We start from the raw sequence: 10323 nt of genomic DNA on the forward strand, positions 1-10323 counted from the left end.
GGCTAGATGACCCTTGGGTCCCTTTAAACTCTACGAGTCTATGATTCTATGGAGTTTGAGAAGTTAATGTTTGCACTGCTTGATCTATATACCCTGAATGTGTTTTGCTGCAAATTGTCTAGAGAATGTTCACTCTTCTGTTGGATTATGCAGAGTAGCTGAAAGTACTTTACTTCACAAGCATAAATGAAGGTTCCAGTCTTCTGATTTAAAAATATGAATAGTCTTGCGGAAGGGATTTAGAAATTTGTTTTGTTTTGTTTTTCACTTTGAGGTTGTGGATTGAGTTTTGTTTTCTTGTTGCATTTATCTCACTTTTCAGTTTATGTATTCATGTTTCATTTTGCATTCAAATTGTTTTCATACTTATTTCTTGTAAGCTGCCAAGAGAACTTGTGGTGCAGCATGCAAATGTCATAAATGGGATGTACGGTACAAAAATTTAGAATTGTTCTTAAATGGTTTCTTTGAGAATATGTTAATGCATCTGTTGTCTGGTTGGACCATGTTTCCATTTTGTCTCTGCCTTGTTTAGATGTTCAGCTTTTATTGCAACAGGAGTCAATGCAAATCTTGTTTCTAACAAGTGTTAGGAAAAGCTTTTTCTCATGTTAAAAACAGATTCACAGAACAATGATGGTGCCAGCTATATATAGATGGCGTAGCAGGAAGGCGGAGAGTCAAAAAACAACAAAAAAGCTTGCCACTATTAATGAAGCAGATGTATACAGCATTGTTCTTTTGCAATGATTAGAAACTCTTTAAACAAACCAACCAATGTAAATAAATCTTTGGTCAGGAGTTGTTAACAGCCACTGTTAGACATTCCTCAACAGAAAAGAAATGTGAGGGGGGGACATCACTCAGATATTATTTAGGCATAGCACTGGCTCAGTAATACAATGGGATATTAAATCTGAAGCCATTAAAAAGACAACTCTTCATTACAGTGTATTTGCATTTAAACAATATCAATGTAAATAAAACCTTTTAATATTAAAGGGAAAATTTTAGGACTGAAGTAAAAAAAAAAAAGTCCCAAGTTTCTTTTTCAAAGAGAATATTTTATGCAATTGCTTATACAAAGGGCATACTTTAGTCTAGTATTTTACATTCCACACATTTTTCCCCTATGTGAAATATGAAATGTTAAAAGTCTCTCATAGGTTGACAGCCTGATCCTCATTCTGTTTAGTTGAAAGTGTAAGTCCCATGAATTGGAATTCATTTATTTATAAACTTTTTTATGTATACTGTACTGCTTTTTGGCTCTTACAAAGGGGGCCCTAAAGCAGCTCATTTAAAAGCGAAAGGGAAATGGAATGAAAACAATCAAAATACAATGAAACTGAGAAACAGGATGAGACTGCATCCCAGGAAGTGTACTTGGAGGTGAGATCAGAAAGAAGCTTCTAGCACAGTAGTTCTCAAACTTGTTTCTCTAGGCCACAATTTCAGAATAAAAATCTGTTCGCGCCTCACCAAATTTTTTATTGATATGAAATACTGTATTTTTTCGTGTATAACACGCCCCCGTGTATAAGACAGCCCCTATTTTTGGAGATACCAAATTAAGGAAATGGGGGGAGATTGCCCAGAGTTGTGGAGCTTTTTTGGGGGCAGATTGCCCAGAGCTGTTGACCCATCGTCTGCCCACTTGACGCAAACAGCCGCCAAAAATAATAATAATGAATAATTAAAAAAAACACCGTCTTATTCATGGAAAAATATGGTACATTGGAAAACAAAATAGAAGCAAGTTGAAGCAGTGAAGGTCTTAATTTGTTGTTGTAAGTCTGTTCCCTGGTTTTATGAAGTTATGTACCCAACCTTGAGGCAGTTGACAAGATACAGGCTAATTGATAAGTTTATGGTGGAATATGGCTGGTTCTCTGCAAGCTCCTTTGTTAGTGTGGAAGACGAGGGGGATAAACCTGGCGCCACCTTCTGAGAAAAGTTATTCTATATTTTTAAATTAGATTTAGTTGAAGAAAGAAATGTGGCATCAGAGTTGTTGGTTCATACCAGTGCTTTTCAACCAGTGTGCCATGGCACCCTGGGGTGCCTTGAATGATGGTCGGGTGCCACGGGCAGCGCTAGCCTCTCTGCCTCTTTCCTTCCCTCCCTCCTCTGATGCCCTCTCCTGTCTCTGCCTCCCAAAGGCTCGGGCAACTGTTTGTTGCAGCAGCAGCTGCCCAGAGAACTCCCAAGAAAAGGGGAGAGGAGGCTGAGGGAACACTCCACAAGGGAGCGTGCTCAAAAAGGGTGAGAGGCTGCCAGCTTGGCAGGGAAGGAGTGACATACCTGGGCTCCTGAGCTCCACAGGGGTGCCACAGAAAGAATGTAGTTGGTCAAGGGAGCCGTGGACTCAGAAAGGTTGAAAACCTCTTACCATAAGAGTTCCCACAGCTGTGACCCACATTTTGTTAGCTTACCTGTTATGAAAGTGTCTCTTCCGCCTCTTTTTGTTTCAGAAAAATTGCAAGGGACAGTATTTCATTTAAAAATAATAATTGCTCTTTAAAAAACCCACAACATTTCCCTGGTTGTATGGTTGGGTAAAAGAGGCTTTTGCCAGATCTCTGAGAACAGACTTGTAAGTTCCTGCCGTGTGTGTGTGTGTGTGTGTGTAGATATATACAGTGGTACCTCGGGTTAAGTACTTAATTTGTTCCGGAGGTCCATACTTAACCTGAAACTGTTCTTAACCTGAAGCACCACTTTAGCTAATGGGGCCTCCTGTTGCTGCTGCGCCGCGATTTCTGTTCTTATCCTGAAGCAAAGTTCTTAACCCAAGGTACCATTTCTGGGTTAGCGGAGTCTGTAACCTGAAGCGTATGTAGCCTGAAGCATATGTAACCCGAGGTACCACTGTAAACACATCAAAGTCGGAGCGGAATTACTTTCGCTTGCTTTCCACAACAATATCTGTATTGGTCTCTGGTACTGAAATAATCTTTTATCTACCCATTTGAGAGCAAATCTACCAAATCTGGTGGGGCTTACTTCTGAATAAACTTGCATAAGTCTGGAAATTTTAATTTGAGGTTGTCATGATGAAGATTGAAGCATCCTTTATTTTGAATTAGTTTAATCCATAACAGCTTTGCCTGTGGCTCTTCCCACCACCAGTATGCATCCCCTAACAGATTACTCTTGAGGGAATATAGCCCTCAACAGAAAAAAATGTATATACTTCCCGATCCTGCAGTAGAGTTTTAGCTGTATTAACTGCTGGTGAACTCAGTTGTATTTGGACATGTCTTCAGCCTAACAGCTGGAGATACTCAGAGTACCTTTGCCCAAGCGAGTTGCCATCTATTTGCATTGTGCACTAGCCGCTGCTACTTAGGGAGTCCAGATTTTATCTGCAGTTCAGTGAAATTCAGGCCCATTTGTTCTCGTGAAACCTAAGTATGCTTTGGTGTGTGCTGAAGAACAATACTGGTGCCAGTGAAGATTTCAAGGAGATTCATTTCAGCAAGGAGGACGGAAGAGGGGGGGAAAGGAGGAAAGCTGTGTTTCTTTGATCTGATTATGTCACAACTGTAAGAGAGCAGAGCAGACAGTCCCTTTTGTGTAAGGTCAAGCGGAGATTCTTGCAAGGATGGAGGCCTTGGCTTTCTGATATTCTGCCAGAAGCAAACTGGGACAAGGCTTGAAAAAGGAAAACCAGAGTCTTTTCTCCCCCCGTGGATTTGTGAGGTCCTGTTGCATTGTACTCCACTGTAGGAAACGAACATTCTTAATTGGGTAGGAAAAGTACTGGAACATTTAAAAAACACACTAATATGTCACAGCTTTCCATTGAGAAATTTTGTTGTTTAGTTGTGTCTGAATCTTCGTGACCCCATGGATCAGAGCACGCTAGGCACTCCTGTCTTCCACTGCCTCCTGCAGTTTGGTCAAACTCATGTTTGTAGCTTTGAGAACACTGTCCAACCTGTCGTCCCCTTCTCCTTGTACCCTCCATCTTTCACAACATCAGGGTCTTTTCCAGGGGACAACAGAGGACGAGATGGTTGGATAGTGTTCTCGAAGCTACCAGCATAAGTTTGACCAAACTGTGGGAGGCAGTGGAAGATAGGAGTGCCTGAATTCCAACTTATCTTTGTTAAATACCCTTATCTTCGTTAAATACCCTTGTGTTGAAGCACAGCTGCTTTCAAGTCTGTTACAGCATGTCATAGAATTGAGGAGTTGGAAAGGGCACCGAGGGTCATCTAGGCCAAACCTCTGCAACACTGGAGTCTCAACACATGGTCCCCCATCCAATTTGAATCCATACTGAACCCTGCTTAGCTCTGCAAACGTGCTAGCAGTTTTATTGCTGCGCCACTAGGTTTTTGAGCTTTGCCATATGTAATGCCTGATTTTTGTCCATTTATTCTGTTGAACAAAGATGTTCCTATTTCATCAATATGTGCATTGCTGGCAACAAAGTGATTGCACAGAGCTATTTTTCACAATGGATCTCTGAAATATAGTCCACATGTATTTGATTATCCAAGTTCTATGTTAGAGTCTGAAAACATAAACCTTTTTGGGTGTTTATGGTTTTTTTGTGGGGGAGAGTTATGTCTTAACACGATCCAACACTGCTATAACAAATCAAGGTTTAGAAACTATCACACCAGCAATAGATTTGTATGCATAATATCCTTTATATGCTGCTACAGACTTGCTCTTTCCTTCATAAAGAAGTATCTCGGCAGAGGTTCAAGAATTGCAAGTTTATGGACACGAAAATTCTTTATTGTGTTACTAACTTTCTCTCCTACTTGTTATTGTGATGACTTCTGAGATCATTCAGTAAACAAACTTGACTTGACTGCTCATCCCTCCACCTAAGAAATTGCAGAGGAGCCTATAGGATGTATTCCCATTTTATCATTGTAGTAGCTTTATGAAGCAGATTAGATCAAGAGACAGCAAGTTGCATCTTGTTGCTTCTGAAGACAGGGTCTTTCATGGATGCAATGACCTGGTGCGCCTGAAATGTACTTGGCCCAACAAATGGTGATGTCCAAAACCCAGGACTGCAAACCATGGTTTGCAGGAACCAAGGGAAACTGTAGTTTAACCAACCAGAAACTATCCTCTCAAGGCAGGTGTGTGAGAGAAGGGGGAGCACCTCAGCTCATGACTCACTCCCATTCCAACAAACCACAATTATTGAACTGGGGACATTTGAAATCTGTACCAGGCCATTAGGTGAATGAGAGCACACGCTCTATTGGACCAGGCAAAAAAATCTATGATCTATGGGCAAATCAGCAGGAGGGGCTCTGGATATGCAGAATGCAAAACCCCTCCTCTGTTCTCCTGACATCACACAATGAAAGAGAGCAAGGGTTACACCAGTTGATATACTGTACTTACTTTCAATACTTACAAATGGTGACCGATGTCTCTTTAAAAGGGAGAAGAAAGGAAAGATTCCTTCCCCGTGTGTGATCCTGGAAGTGCTTTTGATTGATGTTTCATCTGACATGGCTTTGCTACCCCCTTTCCATGTAGGATTTCTTTTTCAGTTACATTGCAAATCACTCTGAGATGCCTTATGGGAAAAGATTCATAAAGGCTCTGGGATAGCTCAGTTGGTAGAACGTGAGGCTCTTGATCTCAAGGTTGTGGGTTCAAGCCCCATGTTGGGCAAAAGATTCCTGCATTGCCGGGGGTTGCACTAGATGATCACAGAGGTCCTTTCCAACTCTACCATTCTATGATTCTCTGAAATAAGGAAGGAATATTTCTAGTCCTCATCCATAACAAAAACATTTTTTCCCCTGATAAAGATGATCAACAAGATGTTCTTCTAGGCTCCATGTGAGCTTTGAGGCACACTTCATTAATTTTGGTCTCAGCTTTGAGATATAATGGGTTCAGGGGTGTTTGACATTTTCAGCTGTTTCAGGAAAGCTGAACACTGTATTTTATTGAGCCTGACAAAACTCCAAAACAACATTACACATTTCTTGATTAGAATTTCGAAAAGGTCAGGCTGGCTGTTGGCTGATGACTTATGCTCAATCCATATCTGTATACTTGTGTGAAATACAGCATTTCCACAGTGCTAAAAATGTCTCTTGTAAATTGATTTAAATATTCACAGGCCCAGCCAGCTAAGAAAATATATGAGGCTGTCTCACACACACACACACACACACACACACACACACCGAGAGACATCTAGGGGACTTATCAGAACAACCCATTCATTGTTTGCTAGTTTGGTATGTCAAAAAAGTTGACTACCACAATTAGGCAAGCCGACCTCATAATATCCTGTTTGTCCTCTGTGTTACAAGCCCTTTGCCCCTTTTGTGGTTTGTAGAATATGTTGTGATTTCTTCTTGTCGCCTTGCTTGCTGGATACTCAAGCCTAAAATAAAAAATGAACAGTTATTAGCCTATGTGGAAAGGTTACTGCTAAGCAATGGTTAAGATAAACAGAGGAAGGGAGAGCAAAACGTGTACCAAAATAGGAGTCTGGCTGTCAACTTGCAAAGCATCATTTTTTAATTTAGGAAGCCAATGTTAAAATCTGCAACTGGACCAATGAGAAAACTAGACCAGTGACAGCAAAGCTAGCACCATGGGAAAGGAAAGGCTACAATAAAGCTCACAACTGTTTTAATGCAAGAGAAAATAAAAAAGAAAAGTAGTTGCACCCTTTATGTGGCTGTGGCAGAACTACTTTAACTAGGTACTATTATAGATTAATTAGGGATATGTGTGGCACTGTGGCCTAAACCACAGACCTAGGGCTTGCTGATCAGAAGGTCAGCGGTTCGAATCCCCGCGACGGGGTGAGCTCCTGTTGTTTGGTCCCAGCTCCTGCGCATCTAGCAGTTGGAAAGCACGTCAAAGTGCAAGTAGATAAATAGGTACCACTCCAGCGGGAAGGTAAATGGCGTTTCCGTGCTCTGCTCTGGTTTTGCCAGAAACGGCTTAGTCATGCTGGCCCGGAAGCTGTCTGCGGACAAACGCCGGCTCCCTTGGCCAATAAAGCGAGATGAGCGCGCAACCCCAGAGTCGCCTGTGACTGGACCTAACGGTCAGGGGTACCTTTACCTTTATTATAGATCAATTAGAAATTATAGTTATTGATCATTAATGGAGATTTGAAGAATTGGATAACTCAGTGGTTACCACTGGTTATTTCAGAACTGGAGGTTTGATCAAGGCAAAAATCACAACCAAATTTTATCACCTGTTTTTTAGAAACTGCTTTAATACCACAGAAGACACATTTCTGTGTAGAACAATGGTGACCTCCAGTGGCAGAAAAAGCTGAATGGTACTAGAAATGATAGTTGGCAACTGATGACAACCTATATAAAAATATAACAATGAATATTAATATGGCCTGTTACTAAATTAAAGAAATCACCCGTCAATTATTTAACATGCTTTTCATTTGCATAAAATACTCCTACATATAAATGAACAAATATAAGATTTAAGGGTTTGGATAAGCGTGCCCGAAATTATAGTAGCCCCTTTCTGTTGTTCCTCTTAAGCGTTAGTTAGAATTAAGAAAAATGAACATGTATGTAAGATGTGAAATATTCTTAAAATTCTATGATTGTGGTTTAAGTTAGCATTGCATTTGGATATATTCTGAGCAACACTCAAATAATAATAGGTCCTTAATAAATAGGTCCTTAATAAAGCCAAAGTAAAATGGCTTCCCCTCTTTCTATAATATGAAAGTGTATGTAATTTTTGGTTTTAAGGCCTGTTAAATATGGGCATTTGGAACTGATATAATCCTAATGATTTGGAAAGATAGATTAAAGCTATTCAGACTTACATTTTCCTCAAGGTCATAGCCAGGGAGAGAGTAGATGATTCCATACATTATTTTGAATGTAGAATCTCTGCTGAGTTGACCAAACAAAACTCTCACTAAAGGATTCCAAACTTCATCCTACCTTACTATAGAGCTGTTTACGTGATATTATACATTTTACCTAGCTTTCATTATTTTAGATGATACAATCAGTCTGTCTACTGAAATTGCCTCTTGTTTAACCATAGATGTTTTTGGGCTGTGAAATATTATTTAAATTGCTTTGGAAACAAATCTGTTGCGCTAACATTTGTACGAATCCTTTTCATATAGAAATGCCTCTTACGGCAGGCCTAGATGTGGTAAAATCCTGACTGCGCCGAAGTCAAACCTAATTCCCATTAACTGTGATAGGATAGGAGCTCTATCCTGTTCTGTGATTTCTGTGCCAGCAAATAATTGCTTAGAGTTGGCCTTCTATTCCAGTAACCCATTTTCATGAAGCAGAACAATAGTTTGGGCATGTACATATCATGCCTTTCTTCTCGGTAACACTATTCTGTTTTCTTTGCATATTTGCAGGTGTTGGGGTTGTTGGTATGGACGCTGATTGCTGGAACAGAATATTTCCTATATCCTGTCTTCGGCTGGGTAATGTTTGTAGCTGTGTTTTACTGGGTCCTTACGCTGTTCTTCCTAATCATCTACATGACAATGACGTACACTCGGATTCCCCAAGTGCCATGGACCACTGTAGTGAGTATCAGCTTTCATCTAATTCATAACACGGTACTTGCTTTCCCTCAAAATAATAATAATGCAGAACTGGAGCATTAACCAGCGACACCACCCAAGGTATTTGGGGGGGGGGTCAAATAGGTCCTTCCTAACACCGGTTGTTACTGACCCAAATTTTGAAGACAGTGCATTAGCTGGGAGACTTAAAACAACGATGATTGTATGGAATTGTTCCTGGGGCACAGATCTTTTGACAAAGGTTGTTGTAAAAGCAGAAGCTTCAGCTAGATGTGAGCAAACCTAGATGAGTTTTCAGTAGAGAAGTCCGGCAATAACAAAAAAAATTTTTCCTTCCAGTAGCACCTTAAAGACCAACTAAGTTAGTTCTTGGTATGAGCTTTCGTGTGCATGCACACTTCTTCATGCACACGAAAGCTCATACCAAGAACTAACTTAGTTGGTCTTTAAGGTGCTACTGGAAGGGAAAAAAAATTTTGTTTTGACTATGGCAGACCAACACGGCTACCTATCTGTATCCGGCAATAACAGTAAGTCTAGGATTGTGGCCACAGGAATAAGCTCTCATCTCTTGTTATTTGCATTGCTTCCGGTTGGATAGGAAGCATCTATTGAACACTGCACATGGGGGGAAAACTACCATTTTGTCTTTCTTTGCCCTCCCCACAGGGCCTGTGTTTTAACGGGAGTGCCTTTCTTTTCTACTTCATTGCTGCCATTGTAGACGCATGTGCCGTCACCAAGGAATTGGACAGCCACAACTACAACAGCTGGGCGGCTTCTTCAGTAAGTTAGTTTTTAATCTTTGAATCATGAATAGCACTCAAAATATGGAAGTGGGTGGAGGAAGTTGTTTATGTGTTCCAACAAATATTCAGGAACGAGGTATTAAATTGGTGCACGTTGAAAGAGGCCAATTTTCTTGCTACAAAGAGGAAAATTGTGGTTTAAGCTCTGCTTACAAACCAGGATATGAAACCAAGAGGTTTCATTAAACTCAGACCATTAAAACAGTGAAGGATGCTGAACTACCTGCTCACTTTAACCACATGTGAACTGAAACCAAAAGAATTCCTTACATGGCAAGCTGAACAGAACAGGGGTGTTCAAGACAGGGCCCTGAAGGACAATAAAACAATGAGTGGTTATTTTAAAACCCTTTTCTTGTACCCCATGAGTGATCTGGGAATATAAATAAATCTGCTAAATGGTTTTTAGAATGTTGTATTATTTTATTGTTGTTAGCCACCCTGAGCCCAGCTTCAGCTGGGGAGGGTGGGATATAAATAAAAATTTTAAATTATTATTATTATTATTATTATTATTATTATTATTATTTTCTAACAGCTGTTTTCTTTTCCCCCACAGTTCTTTGCATTCGTTGTAACTTCCTGCTACGGTGGAAATGCCTACTTTAGTTTTGTATCTTGGAGATCGCGGAACTTGCAATAAATGTCCTCTTTAAGTTAAGAAAAAACACATTTGGGTATAATGCATCATTTTTAAATTATCAATTCCTGCAGTGGTTTTTCTTAATGTTCAGGCAAAGCATTTTTACTCAAGAGAGTTTCAATGGCTCATGGCTCACATAATGGCCAAACCATAGTTGACTGTCAGGAGGATGCTGTGGATTTTCATGCCCCTTCCTATCTCTCCCTCGTTTTGTGGTAACCACTGTTTCCTGTGACTTCCAAATTGCAGGATACCATCAATGAAGAAACTGATTATGGATTAGCATGAGGGATGGTGAGAAGAAAGCATGGAAGCTC

The 10323-nt window shown here is 40.2% G+C and overlaps 1 protein-coding gene across 1 annotated transcript in view; it reads left to right on the forward strand.

Annotated features, from left to right (window-relative positions):
- The window catches only part of CMTM8 (CKLF like MARVEL transmembrane domain containing 8), a 28456-nt gene extending 18423 nt beyond the window's left edge, over window positions 1-10033 (forward strand). The window contains exons 2-4 of the mRNA XM_053410415.1: window positions 8381-8554; window positions 9224-9340; window positions 9923-10033. Coding sequence (XP_053266390.1) covers window positions 8381-8554; window positions 9224-9340; window positions 9923-10006 — 375 coding nt within the window. The 3' untranslated portion in view covers window positions 10007-10033. The remainder of the gene's footprint in view (window positions 1-8380; window positions 8555-9223; window positions 9341-9922) is intronic.
- Window positions 10034-10323: the final 290 nt, after the last annotated feature.

The sequence above is a fragment of the Podarcis raffonei genome, chromosome 12, assembly GCF_027172205.1.
Source record: "Podarcis raffonei isolate rPodRaf1 chromosome 12, rPodRaf1.pri, whole genome shotgun sequence".
NCBI classification, from domain to species: domain Eukaryota; kingdom Metazoa; phylum Chordata; class Lepidosauria; order Squamata; family Lacertidae; genus Podarcis; species Podarcis raffonei.